Here is a 24,903-nt window from a genome sequence, read left to right as displayed (position 1 = left end):
TTATATTGAAAATTTATTAATTTTTTAGTTAACAATAAAAAAAAATCCCTCCATGCAAAAATGAATGCTGAAAATCATTCCTTTACACTTTTATACAAATACACGAGACAAATATCAATAAGGTTTTAAAAAAAATCTCGTATTAAAAGGTTCACAGCCAACAGAATACATGACTAAATGTCCATGTTGAAGAGATTTTGTATCCTTCTAAATAAGAGATTATTTACATATATATTATTATCATTACAGTAACTTGATCCGAAGGGTCGTATCATGTCGAGTTGACAAGCGCGGATCATCAGATCAAAGGAGACATGAAGCGTTGAGTTTAATATAATGATCCGCGCCTGTCAACGAGATGTGATATGGCTCTTCGGATCAAGTTACCGTTATAATGAAAAATTTATTATATACCCCTTATAACTAGCAAAATAAAACTTAACAGATGAATTGTATAATATCTATTCATAAAACAAAGCATAATAACAAGGGACTTTTTAACGCGCAAGAAAAATATCGTCATATTTCTGTCTACTAAATCATGAGTTTCAGAGAGTGGTGATATGGATTCAGAAAACCACAGTGTGGTGATCCGGAAAGTCGGATCACGATGTCACTTGAGATTGCAAAAAATCAACAGTAAAAATTGAGTGATACACATTAGGTATATAATAAAATAACCGAATACATATATCAATAATGTTTCAAGAAGGTCTATAAGGAGATTCAAAACCCACAGAATATATGATCAAATGTCCAGGTTAATAAAGATATTTTATATCCTTGAATATGTGAGATTACTAATAGCATTTATTATTAAGACAGAAATAGCCAAATTAAAGAAGAGATTTTTTGTTAGATTAGCATTGTCTTTGAGCTGACTAGAATTACACTATCCTTATCAGGAAAAACCCTAGAAGTGATCCAGCAGCTAATCCCACTGTCAAAGCAACCGACATAAACGTCCCTGCATATTCTGCATATCTATTTTCTACCCTCCTGAAATATAAATTTTAAGATGTTAACAATCATAATAATTTTACTACTAAATTTATTTTGATGGAATATTTCAGAAACATGTACCCATAAACATGACAAACAATTAAGCAATCATTCAACAAATATTTATTGAAGATTGTCTTTACACTGATTTTATGCTGTGTCTTTTGCAAAAGGATCAAATTTATGTTTCTTATTGTGACATCATGATGCAAGGTACTCCATATTGTAAACATGTTAATCTATTGCAATTCATATATGAATAACAAGTTAATATTGTAAATTTTTGTATTACATATGAAAATGTAATACAAAGAAAATTTTTGATTTGAAAGACAATTCACAATCATAATAAATATGTCTGTATTTATACTTACTTTGGCCCATACATCATACACAATGTGGAGAAATATCCATTGGTAAGTCCAAGAGTAAGAATGAATACCAAAGGGGCAAAATCACTCTTAAATACTGTCCAATTTTCATTCTTTCTAGGTTGAATGTTGCACATTATGATAAGTGGAATGTAGACTATCCTTATTGCACAAACAAGAAGAATTTTCTTTCTATGGTGTTCATTTGGCTGAAATATAAAAAAAATCTATTAAGTTCTTGGGCATATGCAATTCCAATGTATTTTATATATATTTACAATGAAGAAGGCAATTCTCTTTCATCACAACCATGCCTGGGCAAATTAAAAACAGGATGAAATTGTTTGGTTGTGCGATATATGAAAATAACATGGAGCAAAAATAACCTGTATATAGTACAAACCAAGTTGGTCCCCAAAGAGGACTGAACCAAGGGGGGAGGGGGGGGGAGGAGATGGAGATTTTGGGTAGAATATAATCATGCATACATACTGCATGTCCTTATATAAAGTAGAACCTTTGTATTTTCAACGGAGCTTCTTCATACATCATTTAATTTTCACAGCATATTTTTTTCACGAGATATACATTTACTCTTTATTGGCAAGACAAAATTTTCAAGAATTTAAGTTACTGCTTTATATAATCTTTAGAAATACTACCAGTAATGTATGTGAGAATGATATTTTCACGAACATACTATCACGTGTAATTACCTGAAAATAAGATTCCTTTGAAAGGCTTTGAATAAAATTTGATTTAAGTATATTCCAGATAAAATCTTACCCATCTAATGGCACCAGCTGTAGCCCTCCCACACCAGTCTCCCATATTGAACAGAAGGAAGCATACAACTGCACTGAAATACTGATCTGTAATTACATAAAAATGTCACATTAATTGCTTTTTGTCCTCATTAATTTATAATGTAAAACACTCCCAATACCCAATTATTTTTGGTAAATTGCAAATTCTATAGATATACATGTATGTACATGTACATTATATATTTATATCGGTCTTGTTATATGGCTTGGAGATTGACCCATTTTTGAAAATAACTTTGAACTGTAGTGTTAAGACTTTCATATTTTTACTTATGCATTTCTAGTGAAAACATGACCTTTGAGTTTGACCTACTCTGAAAATGTTTTACCTCGGCCATAACTTTTTGATGGTTGGTGATAAGGCTTTCATATTTCACCTCTATTCCTGTACTTTTGGCCTGATTAAAGATATGTATGCCGTGTTAAACAGTATTTTTGCACAGCTGAAACCGAACAAAAATTTCTGGAGTATGATAACTACCAAAAATGAAGCATTCTTGCAAATTCGACGAAGTATTATTCGGTATTAACAAAGTACTAGTCAGGAAAAGAACATGATATTCTCATGCATATTTATAAAGGACTGACGTTTATCCTGGATCTGCGCATGTGCGCGGGAAATGCATCGCGAGAATCATCAGGTCGAGGAAAATATTTTTTGTGACGTCTGTTCAGTGAGGGACACAAATAGACCAATCACTTCAATGAGTTGCATTTAATGCATCTATGTGTTACTACATAAAATACTACATGTGTTTTTCAAAAAGGCTAGTTTTTTTAATCGCTCTCAGAAAGACTTGATGCATTATATACATTATTATCTATTAATCCCATGCTCATATTTGCATACAAATGATTAACAATGATGAAAATTAAAGTTTTCCCCACTCCATTGTACAGGTCGTTTGTTTAGAGTTTCCCCGTGCTGTACTGCTAGTGGACATTTTCGGTTGGGTGAACATTTACTGATCTTCAGTATGGAGCGCATATTATGCGCAAAAGATATTTTATGTCAAATACAATGTATGGAAAGTAATTAAACTGCTATGTTTACACCCTGAATGGGATATCGTCAATTATCCCTTTCCGTTTTTTAATATGAACTACATAACATATGTAGATGAAACTTACATACCATACATCTTGCCTTCTTAGAAATATAGTTGGGCTAATAAAATAAAATTGGTCAAGGAATTCCAGGCCTCTAAAAACTATTCCAGTTTGAGAGCACAACCAAGCATTTCGATGAACACCATTAAGAAAAATTAATTCAGGTAGGTAGCATCGTTTTCTTAAAATTGGGTGGGGGGATAGAACAGTTAGAATAAAAATCAACTAGTTCGAAGAAATCTGACAAGTAAAATAGGTTCCAATATCTTTCACTACTAAATTTTATTCATTCACTACAATTTACTACCAAACTCCAAATTTCACTTTCGAATTAGCCTGAGCCAATGCTGATAACCTACTTGCAAGATTTTTTATATTTTTTTCAAGGGGTCAGAATTACTGTGGTTCACATGTAAAGAATATAATTATATTATCTAGTAGTATTCTGGTTTTGGCATTCGGTATATTGACGTGCAGATTTATACATTATATTCTGTGGAATACTTTTTGTTGTTTTGAACCATTAAGAAATGCAGAATCGAATGCATCTAATAACATTTTGATTGATCAAATTATATAATTTGTTTGTATTGGTTATTTCATTTTGGCACAACATGGTTTCCACACTTCTTTATCCATAGTCGCTGACAGCTGTAGAAGTTCACCCAACCGAAAATGTCCATTGAAAAGACAATTGCACGTGATTATTCCTCGGTACAAAAAGCAACCAACTATGAGGTGCTCTCAATATTGACAATCCCTAACTCACGTGTTTGTAGTAAAAACGTAGTAGACCATCATGCTTTTCGGTTCATTCACGAGATTGGACCATTGTTTGCTGTAAACATGCGAGACAACGTGATCATGAATATTTCAATAAGAGGCGGTTTTTTATCCGACACGGAGAGAAAATAATTTTTACCAAATAACATTTCATAACTTTTAAAAGTGATGGAGTGGAATTGTCTTATTTGCAGAAAGTATATAACTTGTATAACTTGATGAGACACCGCATATATTTATTACTTTTAAAATAAAACACTAATACGGCATATATAGCTTTAATTTTGACCCTTTGACCTTGGAGTTTGATATACATAGTGTACTTTGAAAAACTTATTCATGGCAATAATTTTTGAACAATTTGCACTGAGGCTTTCATACTTCACAGGTGTATTTCTAGTGAACAGGGCTTTCTTAGAGTACCAACATTTTTGATGTCTTGCCTTTGAAATTTGACTTGCTTTTCAGAAACTTAAACCTTTATTATGAATTGCCATTTGAGGACATCAACATTTTACAATTAAATCTTATTCTAGTACATGTAATATAACTTTTGTTACTCAAGGTTGATATGTTTTGTTTCCTGTTACAATAAATGTGTACCTTCTTACTTCTTGTTTTAGTATTATTTCAGTACAAACCTTTCCAGACACTGGAGACATCCATAGTGGACACGATAGCTGAAGCTAGGGCAGGAAAACATGTCAGAGAGACGAAGAACACAGAGCCTGCTCCTAAACTGTCCAGCCAGATCTAGAAAGGAAATTAAAAAGGATTACAACAGTAAGCAAAACCAGTACAAGTTTACCTATACTTCATTCAGTATGGGGCCTAAAATATAAAAATTTAATAGGTAATCTTGTAGTTAACCTTGTCAGAAATTTCTTAAACAGTATCATAAATTGCTTTGGTAGCTCACAACCTAGTGATATAACACAGCTAATAAACCTATGATGTGAGTTAAATTTTCAATTATTAGAACAGCATTGTGAGAAATTCAAAAAATATTTTCTTACTTTTTCAAAAACAACTCGATAAGGTGATCTAGTGTCTGTATTGGTATTTTGTACACTGCTTTCCTTGTTCAAAACAACTGTATCATCCTCCTCAGATTCTTCAGGTGGACTAACAGATATTACCTGCTCCTCTGAAAATGTCACAACAATATATTACTGGATGACAGGAATGTACAACAATAGAGCTAATTAATACTACATGAATTCTGTTCTCATTTACAATGATATATTTATTTAAACTATATTTTATTCAGTATGTATCCATTGAATGAGAAAGCAAGGTAAAACTACTGAAGTATTTGAGCCTACTCTTAACTGACTTGTAAAAGATTCTTGCATAAACTGAAGTTTTATTACTTTAAGTAAAACAGAAAATGTATAAAAATACATGTATGTACATGTATATCATAATTGAACATCATTATTTGAATGACCTTACCTTGATAATATATGTAATATCTTGAGAAATCCTGAAAATCAATAGAAAACTACAAATAACATCTATAAGTGTAGAGAAGTATACATTGATTGAATATGCATATAAAATGAATAGAAAGATGTTATAAGCATCTTCAATCAAGTTCCTGCAATGGGCATAAATTCAAAAGCAATAATACTGCGAGATGCAAGATGCATGCAGTTTATGGCAAATTAGTAGAATTACGATGGCACTTTCCTGTTTAACTCTTAACAGTTTTATGTACATGACATCATGAAATTACTTTCATTCAAAAATCAAAATACATAAACATGGCATATCATTGATATCAATATAAATTTCAATGCATTACGCAATGCAAATACATTTTTTTTTGCAAAGAACAAAGTACTTGAACTAATCCACTTGACTTTTAAAAAATCGTACCATTTTCTTGACTTACATTTGTATAGAGAGTAAGGTATCCCACTAGAGCTATAAGACTTGTCACTGTTGCTATAGTAAAGAACACAAAAGCACTGTCTCTTTCATCAGACCCGCTGAGTGCTATTGATAAAATATTGGCCACAGCTGCAAACACTCCTCCTACAGCCTGAAAGGAAGTGGTCATTCACACATAAATGAAAGTCAGAGTTGTTTAAATAAAGTGAGATAAGTGTACTGTAAAACGAGAAAATATGGAGCATTACTTCTTTTAGCGCCCTTGGCGCAAGTCCTCTTGAACGCTTAAATTTATTGTGCATTAACAGATTTCTAAATATTAAACTTTTTTGTGTTCATAGCAATCACTTAAAACTTTGATTCCCAATTGTGGCCCCGCCCTCCCCGGGGGGGGTCATGATTTTTATAATTTAGAATCTACACTATACCAGGATGCTTCCACATAAGTTTCAGCTTTTCTGGCCCAGTGATTCTTGAGAAGAAGATTTTCAAAGATTTTTCCTATATATTTCTATGTAAAAATTTGATTCCCCATTGTTGCCCCGCCCTTCCCCAGGGGGTCATGATTTGAACAATTCAGAATTTACACTACCCCAGGACGCTTCCACTTAAGTTTCAGCTTTTCTGGCCCAGTGGTTCTTGAAAAGATTTTCAAAGACTTTTCCTATATATTTCTATGTAAAACTTTGATTCCCAATTGTGGCCCCGCCCTTCCCCCGGGGGGTCATGATTTTTTCAATTTAGAATCTACACTACCCCAGAATGCTTCCACATAAGTTTCAGCTTTTCTGGACCAGTGGTTCTTGAGAAGAAGATTTTCAAAGATTTTTCCTATATATTTCTAAGAAAAACTTTGATTCCCCATTGTGGCCCCGCCCTACCCCCGGGGGCCATGATTTGAACAATTTAGAATCTACACTTCACCTGGATGCTTTTACATAAGTTTCAGCTTTTCTGGCCCAGTGGTTCTTGAGAAGAAGATTTTTTAATGACCCCACCCTAGTTTTGTCTTTTCTTGATTATCTCCCCTTTTGAGGAGACTTGGCCCTTTATTTTCACAATTTAAATTTCCCTTTACCCAAGGATGCTATTGGCCCAGTGGTTCTTGAGAAGAAGTCGAAAATGTGAAAAGTTTACAGATGGACAGACAGACGGACGGACGACGGACAAAATGTGATCAGAAAAGCTCACTTGAGCCTTCGGCTCAGGTGAGCTAAAAAACCAATAAATATGTAGTCTCTTGAAAACACTGACTGATGACATATTGCTTTGTAAACAAAAAAGCGGAGAACCAGAAATTATGGAGTAAAAAGCCCAAGAATTACCTGTCCACTCATGACAGCTTGCATGTACTTGATAGGAAACATCCCTCCTAAGCCAAACATGGAAGCCATATACACAGAGCTTGCAGCTGAAAGTAAGCATTATCAACATATGTTTTAAACATGATAACCATCAAAAGAATATAATTAGATGCATATCATTAGCCTCATGAAACTTTATATCTTGAAATGCTTTAGTGAATTAAAAAGACGTTCATGATTCTATCTATAATATACTGTAATTCTAAACTCAAACTGAAGGGTAAAAGAATAAGAAGCATAAGGGAAAAAACGTCTATTAAATCTAATTTGTCAAATTCACTAGTCACAATTACAACAGGAATCCATGCATGATCTACATATATCACATAAAATATATTGAACAGAGTTTTAAGGGAACAGAATTTTTAGGGAATATATTCATCAATGGGCTAAGTCACATTAAGATGACCCATCTAAAATCAGTGTACATGTAAAAGAAAATAGAGCTTTAGTAAAGTAAAGATAGATGAAAAAACACATTAACTTACCACTCAGAATAACCACTGACAACAAAGTTATGGAATAAAAAATTGTCTGCCCTGAAAATAGGAAGGAAAAATGCATTTTATCAATGTTCACCACACTCTGTTTTCCGGCATAAAAAGGAATTTATGAAACAGATAACTAGTTATTTTGTAAAAAATTTACATATGTACACAGTTTAATACAATCATAAGTACTGCAATTTAAATTTTATTTGCTCAAACTTTAATGAACTAAAAAATCATCAAACTGTTGACAGAAAATTCAAATTATCTTCAACATCTATTTCTTGAATGATTTCTAAAAATTCTTCCTCAGAAATGAATGTTATAAATATGAAAATGAAAATGTTTACAGTATATCTTGCAATGAATATGAAAGAGACCTGTATACTTACAGTGGTCAGTGTCAATTTTTACCAATGCTAGAGTAATCATAAATAAAACTACGACAGTAACATTAGAAAACACCATTCTCCCTTTCAGCGGAATTCTGAAAAATTCAAAATATGCAAAGTTTAAAACAATGAATATTGATATTACCACTACCCCTCCCCTTTCAATTAAAAAAATCTCTTGACCAGTTAATCTAAACATACATAGATGTCTTTCTTTCATGGCGAAAACTTTTTTCAAACCATTTCATAATCACGATACAGCATATTCAAAACTCTCTATTATAAAAATCAAATTAATTTAGATATAGTGTACCTGGCTGCCATAATGGCTGTGATGACATTAAACAAAACATTTGGCACAGTTGATGCAATTGTAATTGAGCTTTCAAAGTTGAACTGAAGATCAGTTTTAAAAAATCCATCATCCCAGGGAAGAGAAGTATTCCTGAGTTTGTACTGGAAATACTACAGAAAAAAAAAGTCATATATAAACTTTTCCACTTTTCTACTGTGTAATATGATGGATTATTTAAGAAAGAAAAGTAAATTTGAATTAGATTTTTCAAGATAACTTTAAAAAGCTTTTTAATTTCAGGCGTGCTTACCTTATTTGCAGTAATAAAAAAATTCCAAGGAAGCAACGACCCAATACCAATAAAGTAGAACACAATGAAAATGGCATTAAACCTGTATCAAGAAGTCCAAAAAAAATGAACAAATTTAAAAATCAATGGAATTTGTAACATTATGAAAGTAATTAACTATACTGGTGCTTTTAATGACTTTCAGGAATTAAAGTAAAATACTCATACACAGGCGCGGATCTAGGAATTTTTCAAAGGTGGGGATGAAGAGGAAAAGAGTTATTATAATGTAAATGTACATTTTACATACACATGTAGTTAAATAAGTCAATAGGATAAAGGGTGGAGCATGGTTTTTAAAAGTGGGAGGTTGATCAACCTGGGAAAATACTTGTATGGATTACCTGAAAGTTTTTGAAAAACAAAATAATAAATCTCAGAACCCAAAATACCTATTTTGTAAAAGGATTGGGTTTTCATTTTGTTTTCACAACCGATTTTTCTAAAATACATTTTTAACATTAGCCTTTCACTGAACATTTTCTACAGTGAAAACACAACAAAAACTAGGGACTTTCTTCTTTCTCTCTGTTTTGCAAATCCAAAGGGGAGTTGCAACCCCCATAACCCCCCCCCCCCCACCTCGGATCAATCTGCCACTGCATACACTTCCCTAACCAATCAGGGATATAATAAATCAAGTATTTTGTTCATAATTGTTTTCCCACTTCATTTAAACCAACTTTGGTAAATCTCAGCAAATGATATACATATACACTGTACTAGAAAATTCCATAGTTTGCTTTCATCCTCTACAGATCTCTCTGATTTTTCTAAAGTTACACACAGATTAATTTAGAAATGAAGCATTCTTTGTTCATGTATTGTCTGATTTCTGTTTATTACAGAAAACATATATTTCACTAGCCTGTCAGGTGGTGGGGGTTGTCTAGATCGAGGCAGTAAGGACTCTTGTTCTTCAGATTCCATTTCAGCTGGTCTGGATTGAGATTCTTATAAAGCTCAAATGATGAGAGATTCAAGATGGCATTTCACAACTGTAAAATATTAAATATATGTTTATATTTTTCAGCCACTGAGAGTTTTTCAACAATCTCATATACTTGGTTGAGAGTAATACAATGTTTCATCTACACATGCTGCAGAAAGTTCAACATTACTGAGACATTCATGTAACATATATAAGACTATATACATGTACTTGCATGATGCCCCAAGGAGAAACATCTGATCTTTATTCTAAAAAAAAAAATTCTGCTATGGTTTTATACAGTATTTTTCTCGACCAATGAAAGTTCAAGACATCAACAGAGGCTGGATTAATAAATATACATGTATGCACATGAAAAACAAGAGGCCCATGGGCCACATCGCTCACCTGAGCACATTGGCTAGGAAAAAGTAAAAATTGGTTTATTATTCAAAAGTTTAAATCTAAAAGTAGTCCCATGTCCAATCACGGCTTTGCTATTCTTGAGAAGACATTTTTAAAAATGTTCCTATATATTTCTATGCAAAAATTTGGTTGGCCATTTTGGCCCCGCCCTACCCCTGGGGGTCATGATTTGAACAAACATGAATCTACACTACCTGAGGATGCTTCCATATTAATATGATCAATTTTAGCTTTGCTTTTCTTGAGAAGAAGATTTTTAAAGAATTTTCCTATATAGTTCTATGTAAAACTTTGGTTGGCCATTTTGCCCCCCCCCCACCCCCCGGGATCATGATTTCAACAATCTTGAATCTACACTACCTGAGGATGCTTCCATTTAAGTTTTAGCTTTCCTGGCACAGTGGTTCTTGAGAAGAAGATTTTAAAAGAATTTTCCTACATCTTTCAATGTAAAACTTTAGTCAGCCATTGTGGCCCCGCCCTACCCCAGGGGGTCATGATTTGAACAAATTTGAATCTACACTACCTGAGGATGCTTCCATTTAAGTTTCAGCTTTCCTGGCACAGTGGTTCTTGAGAAGAAGATTTTTAAAGAATTTTCCAATACATTTTTATGTAAAACTTTTCGGCCATTGTGGCCCCGCCCTACCCCCGGGGGTCATGATTTGAACAAACTTGAATTTACACTACCTGAGGATACTTCCATATAAGTTTCAGCTTTCCTGGCACAGTGGTTCTTGAGAAGAAGATTTTTAAAGAATTTTCCTATATATTTCTATGTAAAACTTTGATCGGTCATTTTGGCCAAGCTCTACCCCCGGGAGTCATGATTTGAACAAACTTGAATCTACACTAGCTGAGGATGCTTCCATATAAGTTTTAGCTTTTCTGGCACAGTGATTCTTAAGAAGAAGATTTTTAAAGAATTGTCCTGTATATTTCCGTGTAAAACTTTGGTCGGCCATTGTGGCCCCGCCCTACCCCCAGGGGTCATGATTTGAACAAACTTGAATCTACACTACCTGAGAATGCTTCCACATAAGTTTCAGCTTTTCTGGCACAGTGGTTCTTGAAGAGAAGATTTTTAAAACATACCACCAAATTTTTATCAATTCCCAATTATCTCCCCTTGAATGAGGGCGTGGCCCTTCATTTGAACAAACTTGAATCCCCTACACCCAAGGATGCTTTGTGGCAAGTTTGGTTGAAATTGGCCCAGCGGTTCTTGAGAAGAAGTCGAAAATGTGAAAAGTTTACAACAACGACAACGACGACGACAACGACAGACAACTGACAAATTGTGATCAGAAAAGTTCACTTGAGCCTTTGGCTCAGGTGAGCTAAAAAAGATTCTAAGTAAATGAAATCACACGATTATATCTACTATGGGTGAGTGGACCAATTCTGTGGAAGTAAATTCCATTGATAGTGTTGGAGGATCAGCTGGTTTTGAGTAAGCACTCAGTATTGTCCACAGTAGTTATTAACAAAGTGTACCATAGTATTGTGCCACACTACTAGTGTTATGGTAATTGTTGTATACCACGTACATGGAGAGAGTCTCTTCTTTTTGTCCATTTTCTTCAAAAATTTTATTGTACATGTATTTTTTCTGACTCAGAAAAATTTTCAACAAAGTGCAGAGCCACTTGGGGAAAGTACAGTCAATGATAGGGCTGGGCAATAATATCGATATTTCAATACATTGCAATACAATGACAAAAAATATCGTATCGCAATACAATTTTGTAATATCGGTATATTGGCAATATGCTTAGATTAGGGAATTTTGTCATTAAAAATAAAAATGGACTTATGAAAGTTTGTTATTAAGCCAGTATTAAGCCAGACAGGAAGTCAGAAGTTGTGTTGTAGGAACATTTCAGAGCATAACTTAACTGAAATGAACAAGATTTTTTTCCGTATTGGCTACTTATCATAGTTATGTACATTCTGCATGTAAATTAGAGTAAATATAGTACGAAAATGCCATTTTTATTACCTTGCAAACATTGCAATACATATCGCAATACAGTTTAAAATATCGCAATATATCGCAATACGAAATCTCGGGCCAATACCCAGCCCTAGTCAATGAATCACCTTTTACTAAAATATGCAACTTATTTCAATGTTTTTGCTGAACATATTGGGGGAGGAATATAGCAGTCCGACTGGTTAAATTAGTGGTGGCCAGATATCTCAGTTGGTAGAGTACCTGACTGGAGATTCAGGGAGCTTGACTAAAGACCAGTCTGGTCCAGTTTCATTTTTCTCCTTTACCATTACAATTTAATTTCATTGACAGATGCATAAATTATCTTTCTAACCCAAGATGTTCTAAGAATAATACTGTACATGTATTTAAAACTTTGCAATAAATGAAGGATAATTCTTAAAAAGGTAAAAAAAAAACCCAATGTGCCAGGATAGTTGTGTATAATTTGATTAAACTTTTTGTATATAAATATATCCCTCTGTGGTGTATAGTAACTGTTATACAGTCTTACTTGGGTAGCTAAACTATTGAATACCGTATAATCCCTATTAACCGCCCCTGCCCCTATAAGCGCCCCCTAGGTCTTTTTTCAATTATCAGAAAATAAGGGCCCCCTGTACAGTGATTAAAATCATCTAGAATCGTATCAAAAGTCTGCCAAAATTTGAACAAAGTGAAAATGTAACTTGTCTATTATCCAATTTCTCAGTGGAAAATGAATCATATCGCATAAATTGGGTGGATTATCTTCACTTAAAGTAAAGTTCGACATTATTTTAGTTGTTCTTTAAAATTTTTGAAGTATAAGAATGACATTAAATAATATAAAGAGAATACCAAAATAACTGCCCCCTTTTCGCAATTTTCTAAGCACCCGGGGCGGTTAATAGGGATTATATGGTATTTTAAATGTTCTACACCTTTAATTTTTTTTTTAAAGACACTGCTTACAGTACAGGTCCAGTGCAATACCCTGATAATGGTATATAGCTTGATGAAGCTATATAGTTTTATCAAGGTATTACAAATATCTTGATCAAGGTATTTTATGTAATGAAAATACAAAAAAAAAATGCAAAAAAAAAATTCTGAAACTGTGAAATTCGAGTTCTGAGTTGTTGTCAGTAAATTCACTCATGCAAGTAAAGTAATCAAACACAAAGAAATCAGTATGAGAAGACATTCTTTTATGCTGTCTTTTTGAAACCCAAGTACTTTTCATGCATGAGTGAACACACTGACCACAAGGCACAACTCATAATTCAACTTTTAAATTTTTAAAGAATTTATTTTGTATTTTCTTTACATAAAATACCTTGATCAAAGTATTTGTATACCTTGATAAAGCTATATAGCTTTACCAAGCTATATACCTTTATCAGGGTATTGTGCTGGACCTGCAGTAGGCTTATCACATGACCACTAAAGTTGCAAGTTTAACTCCAGTAATGTAGATCTGCAAAATTGCATAAAAGGGGTGAATATACAGTATCACGGGAGAATCTTAAGATGACATATTTTGCATTTTAAATTTTCTTAACAAAAATAAACTGTAATGGCTCTACATTTCTCTACATATACCCTTTTTCAGATCCTTGAGTTTTACCAATGTTTACATGCAGAAAGCCGGAAATGAATTTCTGGAAAGACTAATAACAGTAATAAAGAAGGAAGAAAATAAAGTAAAAAATCCCAAAAAATGCATAAAATATTTGTTTTAGATTTCTAAATTCTTAGAGATAGTTTTAAATTTTAATTACTTCAATCAGACGAATTTCATTGAAATGGAGAGAAATCCAAGCAATTAATATCACATCAACAATAATAAAATTATTTTCGATGAAAACATTTTTTATTCTATCGGGAAAAGGCAATTATATTCATATTCTTATATTATATGTAAATTTTAAATTGAATTTTTATGAAATTATTGGTAACAGACTAAATTACAAACTTTTTCTATTTTGAATTTTATTTGTAGGATGAATTCATCATGCACCAATTAGCATTAACTTTCACTAGAGCATGCGCAAAGCCAAACACGTGTTGAAAATGGCCTCCATCACACCATTTGCGATCTCGGACAACAGTCAATATAGCATTTATTCGAGTCCCGATGGGGTGCTGAAGCTGTGGGAAGCAGACAATGGTGTCTTAAAGCAAGAATATACACCCAGTGCACACTTGTCAGCGACGTGCACGTGTCTTTCATGGGGACCAAAAAGAAACCTGGTATAAAAAATGTGTTGAACTTTTCAATAATATTTTCATCTAGTCTGACATTATCATCAGAAAGGGAGCAGAAATTAGTGATAGCTTATTTTTGAAGTTTTGTGCTAGAAGATATTGTAAATACGCATAACTGCTCACCTCGTGTTATGAAGTTAAATGCAACTTCCAGCATCAAGGGGTTTGCAGGTCCAATCCAAAGACTATTTCTACTTACGTAGCTATTAATAGCTACCTAGGTATTTAAAGCTACCCAAAGTAGCTATTTTTACCTACTTTTTAAAATTTCTGCATTTTGCGGCACAAAGACCAAACAGCGCAACATGGTGAATACCATAACCTTTGATACAGTCACACTAATGGTGAATACAACAAAATTTTGGCCAAAAAATGATTACTTCCTGAATCGGCAATTTTACATTAGTTTCTATGCAAAATTGATAATATACGAAGTAATCATTTTTTGGCCAAATTTTTGTCATATTCATGATCAGTGTGACTGTATCAAGAAATTTTGTGCTCACCATGTTGCGCCGTTCCTGCATTTGGCCACAAAATGCAAGTAAAGCAGAAAGTAGGTAAAAATGGCTACTTTGGGTAGCTTTAAATACCTAGGTAGCTATTAATAGCTACGTAGGTAGAAATAGTCTTTGGACTGGACCTGGTTTGTGAATAGTGCATTAAAATATCGGCCGAGGCTATCCGCACGACGGTCGTGCCGATTATATTCGTTATTCGCACGACGGTCGTGCCGATTATATTCGTTATTCGCACGACGGTCGTGCCGATTAGAAATCTTATCCGCACGACAATAAAAAGAGAGATAACTCCTCTAAAATACCCACAACTTATTGTACACACTGGTAAAACAAATGATAATGAATACAACAAAACTGTGGCAAAAAATTAAAAACTTCGTAATTAAAGCAACAATTTTGCAAAAATTACTATGCTACTATTACTTAGCTGCATAGGTAGAAATAGTCTTTGGACTGTCCAATGGTTATACACCACATTATGCACGTATAAGAGATTACATATTTCTTTTTCTTTAAAATAAATATTTTGTTCATGTAATTGTAATTCAAATGTTTTGTAAAATCAATAAATAAATCAATTTCATCACTATGTTGCATATGTCCTAAACATTAATTCAATGACATTCATAATTATTACTATACCTCTGATTTGGTCGAAGCCCAAGTCCTTTCACTTTTTTCTTCCTTGTTCTTATTTTATGCTTACATTCATATTTTACAAATCTGAATCTGAAATTTTTCATCATAAGGTCTTTTCACTTTTAGATTCTCGCTTTTTGTTGATTTGCTGTCTGTGATGGTGTATTGAACATTTTCTCTTTCGCAGTAGGCTTCTAAAGCTTTTTCAAAATCTTCATAAGTATCGAATGTGTCGCCTACATCCATCCCTTCCTCCATTTTTGCGCTATCTCATTTTCCCGCGACAGCATCCTCATGATCTCTTGAAAATAATACAAATCTGGCCAACTTCGGCCGATTCTGTACCTTGGGGCGGGCCATTGATCACCCGGGGGAATTTTAAAAACGAGAATTGACGTGCAGTATCAAAAGCTATGACAAACCAGTACTCGAAAGATTTGAAGAATAATAATAATTCTAGTTCTGCTGATAAACAAAAGTGTATTACGGTTCTAATCTAAGTCAATTGACGTTTTAAACATTTCTCTTAATAAATGAAAAATTCCCATGCTGCAGCCATAATAATAACATTGAAATATGGGGATTTTTTTTTTACTTTACGATATAAGAAAGGTTAAAAAGGTCCAGTGGTTGTATATTATATTTATCACAAAGAAATATCTTTCCCATAAATAAGTAAAGAATAATAGCGTGATATTGTGACAAAATATTTAATCAACATATTACGTAGAAATAACTCTTTTACTTTTTAAAAGGATTGTCTCAAAAATAACTCGAACTCTTAAAACATTTTGACTTCATTAATAGTCTTAAAGCGAAACCGTTCATATACGTGTTATATAACAAAAAACAACAAACATGTAGCACAATTTGTATAATAGATGCAGATCTTTTTAAAAGGAAATGGGATTATGACCCCATTATTGTACAGTGCCACACACTAATATATGACCCCTTGATTTTTTTTTTTATTTTACAATTTATATTTATTACACTGTCTTTTCATGTTTTCAATGCGAAAAATTTAGTTAAAAGAAATCTTGATAACCGTTCCATACAAAAAATACTCCTCTATACATAATATTGTAACTGAGGGGTATTCGTTTGTGAACGTGGGTGTACCCAGAATTTTTTTTTTTTTTCCTTACCTGAAGAAGTTGACAAGCAAAAAAAAAAAAGATTCCCAAAATCCTATTACATGGGGGGGGGGGGGGGGTTAAAGCCAATTTTTTTTAATGCCACATTATTTTTATGATGACTTGCCATTTCACGCCATTTAACTGCCATTTTTAAAGCAAAACGTGCAGCGTGTCATCACAATATTTTAGAGAAGTTATCTCTCTTTGTTATTGTCGTGCGGATAAGATTTCTAATCGGCACGACCGTCGTGCGAATAACGAATATAATCGGCACGACCGTCGTGCGAATAACGAATATAATCGGCACGACCGTCGTGCGGATAGACACTTCCTAAAATATCTTGGTTTGGCAGTTGCTTCTGTTGTGAATGGAACCACAGTTATGATCAGTGTTTAAAATATTTATATAATTTCCATATAAATTCATGTAAAAAGATAGCCTATCATGACGAATTTGTTAGAAGCTTATTGCACCTCCCCATTTCCCCTAGCTAATGAGAGTAAAATTTTTCCAGTTTTACACAACTTTCACTCTCTCCCAAGTTATGATAACTAATACTCATCATCAAGCTTCTGCATTTGGCCCTTTTTTAACCCAACATTAGTTTTTGTTTATGAAAAGCATTCAGTCTTGAAAATTCATTTCTCAAATGTTGAGCCAAAGTAAAACATTATTGACCAATACAAATCCCTGCTTTTAACATATATAATGATTTCAATGTGCATCAACAATTTCAGTTTTTTGTAAAATCAATGTACGTGTAAATTTTATGTACCCACACCACAATTATCTATTCTTTGAATAAAAATCAACATTAAAAAATATTATAACCTAATCAACAAGGTATGCACAGAGATAAGGAACTAAATGTTAATCAGTTTCTAGCATCCAATGAAAGGCCTTGGTTTGCTTGATTGATAAGGGGGGGGGGTCCTTAGAGAAGGTAAATTTTGGTGAGGTGCTTATATTCTCTGCCTTTAAACAATCTTTTTATTCTTTGTAAAGGACACACCAGGCCGAAAGAAAAGAAGAAAATCTGGTGGCACAGCTGTTACAGAACAATATGATTTAATTGCTGTGGGAACGACAGCAGGAAGCATCCTTATTTACAGCATTGTAAAAGGAGATGTCAAAACCATTATGGTAATCTTGCACCATTTTTAGTGACATTGAGGCTAACTGATTTCTACTATATTCTCAATGACTTTCACGCATTGTAAATCAGAGAAACATAGGGTGCCTCACTGTGCCTGCTGTAAATATTTGTAATAATGAGTTTAGAATACACAGAGCTAAATTAAATCAATGTATAGTGGATCAATGAAATTGAAATTGCATGTAATCAGTAGAAGCAATAAAGTATCTTTAAAATAAATATGGTAAAGGATTCAAAGGAATAAACTAATTTAAAACTTACTGGAAACTTTCTAAACCGGCCAAAATGGAAGCTTTTATATTATTAGAAGTGTTAAACTTTTCAAAGTCTATGTACACATTTTTTGTTACCAGTGAATTGAAATTGAAGGAATAGATAATCCCTTGTAGGAAGAGGGTCATGCAGACACTGTCAATGATGTGTGCTGGCATCCAGAAAACAACACCGTTATCAGTTGTTCCTGTGACAGACATATCATCCAGTGGAATGTCAAATCTGGAAAAGCCAAACAGTAAGGATTATTAATTTATTATACCATCTCCAAAAGTTCAATATAAAGCAGGTCTACAAACTTCAAAAGCAGAGACAAGAGCTAAATAAAATAAAAGTTTGAAATTGTTATAACATGGTGCAGTTGTGTTAAAATGTTGTGTTTAACTGATTTCTCCATTGCATTAGTATTTGAAATTATATGCTTATTGCCAAAGAATACTTTTGTTAGTTAGACTGACAGCAATGCCGTCGTATTCTGGTAAGATAATTAAAATGGGTATTTCTGTCTTGATCTTTCAGCAAATGGAAAGGTGACAGTGGAAGCATACATTCTATTTGTCTCTGTGCTCAGAATCACCTTTTGTCATCAGGAAGATCAATCAAACTGTGGGATCTAGAGACTTATAGTGTACTTAAGGTATTTGACTGAAATATTAAAGATAGTGATGAAGTATACTGAACAACTGAATGAAGTTGAAAATAGTACTGTTAAAAATCTTTTATTGATTTCCTTGTGTTATATTGTTATAATGTATATGATATGTATCTCGTTTGACTGTGCATTCTGTCTAGGAATTTTAGCTGAAGGCAGCTTCTTGCAAATCAAGTACATTGTTTAATGTCTTCTATGAATATTTTTACATCTAGCACTTTCAAAATTGAACTTTAATAAATTTACTCTAAATTTTAGGAAAATATTTTGTTGTAAAACTGTACACGCTAACTAAATATAAGACATTTGTGGTAAATTAATGTAATAATCAATCATTTCTGTTTGTGAAAAAAAATTCCATATGATTAATTTATATCACTGGTTTCAGTTTATTCAGTTCATAGTTCAAAATTTAAATAAAATGATATTTCTTGTGCAGAAATTTACTGGTCATGCTACAGAAGTGTTCCGGTTACTTCCCATACTCCCTAGTCGGACAGAATTGCCGGAGAGTCCAGAGGGAACTTATTTCTTATCAGCAGCTTTGAATGACCGACTTGTCAATGTCTGGTATGTTATTAAAGTAAAAAAAATCAGATACAATGAAATTTTCTAAATTTTGCTGAAATTGAAGATGTACCAGTTCTGGCTGTTACATAAACTCCATTGCTGATTCTTTGTACAAATTCTTTTTATGATACAGTTTATAAAAATGTTAACTAAATATATACAAATCACTAAGGAAATGCATTTCATTTTTATAGGCAAGTAAACTCTTCAGTGAAAGATAAAAGTTCTATAGCCTCATTTTCACTCCCAGAGGAACCAGTTATGTTAGATTTACAGAAAATACAGGAAGAGGTCTGTGAATTTGTATACTTGATCACTGCCTTTTGAATTTCATATAAAGGGGAAAAATGATACCACTTTTTCAAAATACAATTTAAAACCTATTTCAAAAGTTTTAAAAAGTACATGTATGTATGTGTAAGGTAACATTTTTTTTTTTGAAAATTAAATTGTAAAATGTATTTTAGGTAATATTAGCTGCTGTGACAAGAAGTGGGCAAGTGTTGGTATTTGACCACACAATGAATGGGTAGGGGATTTACATTAATTTGTTCAAGTAATCGGTAACAACAAATGTGATAAACTATTTGTATGAGTTTTTTTGCCTTTTTAATGATTGAATGCAGAGAATGATACAAATATGACAAAAATGTTCTATGTAGAAAAGTGAAGAAACCTATTAAACCTAAAGTGACGATCCAGATAGCCTCATCAGGGGGCAGTGACTCCATTCCTAAACCAATCTCCATACTGGCCACTCATCTGTGTGAAGACCAGCGCCTCCTGTTGGTGTATGGAAATTACCTCAAACCTGTGTTTGAAAAAGTGGTAAGATTTTATGTCGTGAGCAAGAGAAAGAGAGAGAGAGAGAGACATAGTTAAATGAATTCTCTTAAATCAAATAAATCAAGTATGGAGACTTCAATGGAATTTTGTGTTTAAATCATAGTTTTAGTACTGATTTTAAAGGTTTAGACAGAAGTTGTACCTTTTCTTTCTTTTCAGGCCTTGGATATGTCAAGTTCAGATATGTGTTTAATACGAGATGAACCTGTGTTATCATCAGTGAAGAAGCAGGCTGATGTTTCTAAGGTAATACATTCTTTTGAAAGCTTTAAATAGATGGTTATTAAATGTACAGAACGTGCCATATTTTGTTTGAAAGAATTTTATGTTTATTTGGATATATATTCATTTATGAGAAAGATTATTGTTGATATTTACATTTTGATTTGAATTTTCCTTTGCAGGTAAAGACACCAGCTGTTTCTAATGATGTAACAGTGCTTGCTCCTGAGAACACAGTTGCTATTGGACCTTCTTTGAAGGAAAAAAGGAAAAGGAAACCATCTGTATCAGATGTAAGGTTGAGATGTAGTCCATCAAAGTATGAATTAGCAAGCACATTCTTAAATGAAATTATTAATGCAGGAAGTTTCTTTAGAATAATTGTGCAAGAGAAAAGAAAATTAAGATAAGAATTCATTAATAGTTGTAAATAGAGTACATGTACATCTTTTTTTCTATTTTGATTTATTTGTGATAAGATAGGCATATTGCATACATTAGTAACAGTTCTTTAAATTATGAACTAACAGTAACACTTAATTTGAATTATTTTTAGATGAATATGGAAGAGAGGCTAAATGCCATCAGTATAAATAAACCAGAGACCTCCAAGGAACCCCCTAAAGCCGACACACTAGTAAGACTGCTGACACAGGGACTACAGAGCGAAGACAAAAACATTCTCAAAGTAAGAACTGACACATCTATTGACCCTGTTAGTACAAACTGCATATGATGTATACAATGGATCCTACTGAACAGTTAAGGGAGGGGCTACTCACCCCATACAAACCCATAACTGTCATGTTGATCATTATCTCTGATGCAGTGCCAATTTTGAAACCCTTATTACTCTGTACATATTTTATTCATCATTTAAATATTCAAAGAATTTTTTAAGAATTGGTTTTATTTTTGTAGAGTGTCCTGGGCAGGCCCACCAGTGACACCATTATAACCAACACCATCAAGATGCTTCCAGTTCAGGCTATTGTTCCTCTGGTTAAAGAACTGACAAGTTGTGTATCGGGACCATCTGAAAAGTATGATATACTAACTGAATGGTTCAATTTAAACCAAATTTTATTTCACATTTAAAATATTAACTGGAATTGGGCAGCAGTTCACTGCCTATGTGAGCTTTTTTCCTAATGTTTTAGTTAAACATGTATAAGTGTTTTCTGGTTTTATATCTTTTTGGTTTATTGCCATGGAATTTTATGTCAAGTGTTTATTTTGTATTTACAGAGGTGGATTATATGTAAAATGGTTAAAGACTCTGCTTACAGTTCACACTTCTTACCTGATTACAGTATGTAGTTTTAATTCAAGTATGGCATCATAATAGCATATTACTTGTCAGTTTCTGCCAAAAATACATATTACATTTCTACAAGTACATGTATGATCTGCGAAGAGATTTGTTTTTCACAAAGACCTTGTCTTTTGTCATTTGTCAATTTAATTATGTTGTTTTCCTGAATGCACAATTCATTACTATGCTAGTTAATTTACTGGATTGTTGCAAAGGTTTGATGTAATAGCTCATGTCTACATTTAAAATGTAAGTTTAAAATAGCTTGTTAGGAATAATATTAAGTTAAGTTTACCTCATAGTAATATATTTTCAACTTGAAATCACTACTTGAAGAAATGTTTGACCAGAAACTAAAGAGGTGTTTAAATCCTTACATAGGTATGTTTTTAAAACATTTAAATGTGATATGTATTAATTGTAGTTCCCTGACATGGTAGATAACCTGAGTGTCTTGTATCAGTCAATGGATTCACGGACCAGATTAGTGGACCGCTTGTCTAAACTGAAAGGAAAACTAGAGCTAATGTTATCACAGGTATTGTTAAATGTGTTTTTGGCAGACATCAGATTTTTTATAAAGGTTAAATCTGAATCTTTGTCAAATATTGTAAAAAATTCAGGAAAAAAAGAAAAGAATTAAACATTTATGTAGATTCATATAAAATTGAAATCGGTTGTTTAAAATCTTTGTTTTTGGTGAAAAATAGAAGTAAATAAATAATTTAATTTATATATATGCATACACATATTTCTTCAAGTTAGTTTACATATATAACAGATTGCAAGCCAAGCTCAGCAGGAGGAAGAAGTTACCCCAGATCAGAGACCACTTCTTATGTATCAGGAAGGTAAAAGGCATTTCATTGATAAATACTGTAAAATATTTAAATTTAAGGATGGAGAAGAATAGATAATGATACAATAGAAAATCAACTTGATAAGTAACAAAATCTTTATGTTTTAGAGTCATCAGATGATGATATGGCTATAGACAACTTGATGCCAGAGAGATCAGACACAGAGGTAAAAAAAAATGCACAATTCATTCATTCATCGATTGTTGTATAACATCCCTCTCGAGAATTTTTCACTCATATGGAGATGCCACCATTTGCTGGTGGAGAGCTACAAATTTTGACCTATAATCGGCACTTAGGGCCATTGAGCATGGAGGGATCTTTTTCATGCCAGCATTTAATGCGAAATGGGGCCTCAATTTATACTGTCTCATCCGAAGGACGAAAATGCACAATTCAACTTGAAATAAACAAATAAACATTATTTAACAAGTTGTCTTTCTTTGCCTAAATCTGTACACTACCTTTATCTAACTGTTGTAGGACTTTGATGATTTATTTTTGTCGGATACGGAGGGGGCTACAGACCACGCTCAAGTCAACGGCACTGAGGAGGAGGAAGAAGACATGGAGTCTGACTGAGATCAGGCGACCGGGATAGCCATCATTCATTGGATGACAGGATTTACCCACATTCGTTGGACGATGGGATTGACCTCCATTCATTGGATAACAAGATTGGCCACTGTTCATTGGTGCTCATTGTCTGGTCAAACCAGTCTTAATTTCATTGCATGACTTCTGGCTGTGATCTTTCCCTGAATAAAATGTTTTTATCGTAATTGAGCTGAAAGTCAATTTAAAAATGAAATATTTATTACGCCCAGAGAGAAATTTAAATGGAATGCTTGTGCTCTACATGTTGGTAAAGGAGAATTGCTGCAAGCAGTGCATGGTGAATTGAACATAAAATTGTTCAGAACTGATCGGCATTATGTTTCATATGTTAGTTATGTACAGTGTATACATGTATGACCTATGTATGGTGTAAAGTGGTGGAATGTTTGGCAGAGGAACAATTCAAAAGTTACAAAAGCCTGCATTCATCCACCACTCGTGGTTGTAGGTATCAAATTGTTGATATTTTCATAAACTGTTACTGATTATATTAAAGAAAAACAACTATTTGAATAAAATATTAAAATTTTATATTTATTTTATAATGAATTAAAAACAAGAGGCCCATGGTCCCGACCTACCTAAAAAGGGGTAGTGGGATTATGATTTAAGCAAAGTTGAATCTTCACAAATAACCAGTCGATGTTATTCCATTCTTGAAAAGAAGATTTCTCCTGTATACTTCTAGATAAAATTTTGATCATCCATTGTGACCCCACCCATCCCCTGGGAGCCATGATTTGAAAACAAAAACTTGAGTCTACACTACCTGAGAATGCTTCCATATATGGTAAATGTGACCAATCATGGCTTTGTTGATCTTGTCAGAAAAGAAGATTAAATTTTAAATTTTTTTTTCCATTATATATATTCCTATGTTAAACTTGTTTGTCCATGGTGGCCCAATCCTACCAGGAGGTCATGATTTGAACACAAACTTGAATCTACACAACCTAGGATCAATCATGAATGTGCTGTTCTTGCAAAGGAGATTTTTTAAAATTGTTCTCTTATGTAAAATTTTAATCGTCCATTGTGACCCAACCCTTCCTCTGGGGTTCATGGTTTGAACAAACTTCAATTTACACCATCCAAGGATGATTCCAGGTACATATGACCAATCATTGTTTGCTTTTGTAAGAAGATTTTTAAAGATTTTTCCTGTATAATGCTATGTTAAACTTTGATCATCCCTTGTGGCCCCACCCTACTCCTCGGGTCATGATTATAAACTTAAAATCCTGAGGATCATTCCACATGAGTTTCATCTTTCCTGGCCAGTGGTTCTTGAAAAGATATTTAAAGGAAGCCACAAATTTTTCAATAATTCATAATTCCTCCCCTTGGAAGAGGGTATGATCCTTTATTTGAACTAAATTGAATCCTCTTCACCGAAGGATACTTTGTGGCAAGTTTGGTTGAAATTGACCCAATGGTTCTTGAGAAAAAGTCGAAAATGTGAAAAGTTTATAGGTGAACACCAGACAAAATGTGATTAGAAAAGCTCACTTGAACCTTTGACTCAGGCGAGCTAAAACTAACATAGCCGTGGGATTGGAAACCTTATGAAATTGCTGAATGAAATTTTTTATTAAATTTGTTTCAACAATT

General features: G+C 33.1%; 2 protein-coding genes and 1 long non-coding RNA gene across 3 annotated transcripts; 2 read left to right on the top strand and 1 right to left on the bottom strand.

Annotated features, from left to right (window-relative positions):
• LOC134259261 (equilibrative nucleoside transporter 3-like) lies at positions 1–13,901 on the bottom strand. Its single transcript, XM_062741866.1, has 14 exons — positions 13,815–13,901; positions 9,746–9,875; positions 8,839–8,920; positions 8,547–8,698; positions 8,234–8,328; positions 7,842–7,892; positions 7,315–7,400; positions 5,991–6,140; positions 5,549–5,579; positions 5,110–5,240; positions 4,735–4,846; positions 2,160–2,245; positions 1,377–1,582; positions 1–999 (listed from the first exon to the last, which is right to left on the bottom strand). The coding sequence occupies exons 2-14, from the start codon at positions 9,805–9,807 to the stop codon at positions 888–890; spliced, it is 1,356 nt and encodes a 451-aa protein (XP_062597850.1). The 5' UTR covers positions 9,808–9,875; positions 13,815–13,901; the 3' UTR covers positions 1–887.
• LOC134259254 (uncharacterized) lies at positions 11,629–12,386 on the top strand. The gene is made up of 2 exons (XR_009990309.1): positions 11,629–11,892; positions 12,320–12,386. It is a non-coding gene; the product is annotated as an uncharacterized LOC134259254 (long non-coding RNA).
• A 362-nt stretch (positions 13,902–14,263) lies between the features above and the next one.
• LOC134259255 (WD repeat-containing protein 43-like) lies at positions 14,264–23,823 on the top strand. The gene is made up of 17 exons (XM_062741855.1): positions 14,264–14,465; positions 17,786–17,923; positions 18,326–18,447; positions 18,729–18,846; positions 19,301–19,431; positions 19,626–19,722; positions 19,899–19,960; positions 20,094–20,259; positions 20,437–20,523; positions 20,682–20,792; positions 21,056–21,187; positions 21,421–21,542; positions 21,748–21,811; positions 22,239–22,352; positions 22,596–22,665; positions 22,782–22,840; positions 23,158–23,823. Exons 1-17 carry the CDS (start codon positions 14,286–14,288, stop codon positions 23,254–23,256), a joined length of 1,872 nt encoding a protein of 623 aa, XP_062597839.1. The 5' UTR covers positions 14,264–14,285; the 3' UTR covers positions 23,257–23,823.
• The last annotated feature ends 1,080 nt before the right edge of the window (positions 23,824–24,903 follow it).

This window comes from Saccostrea cucullata, unplaced genomic scaffold (genome assembly GCF_032062105.1).
Source record: "Saccostrea cucullata isolate Sc308-1 unplaced genomic scaffold, CSIRO_AGI_Scuc_v1 ctg490, whole genome shotgun sequence".
NCBI lineage: Eukaryota > Metazoa > Mollusca > Bivalvia > Ostreida > Ostreidae > Saccostrea > Saccostrea cuccullata.
This window is presented reverse-complemented; position numbering and strand designations above follow the sequence as displayed.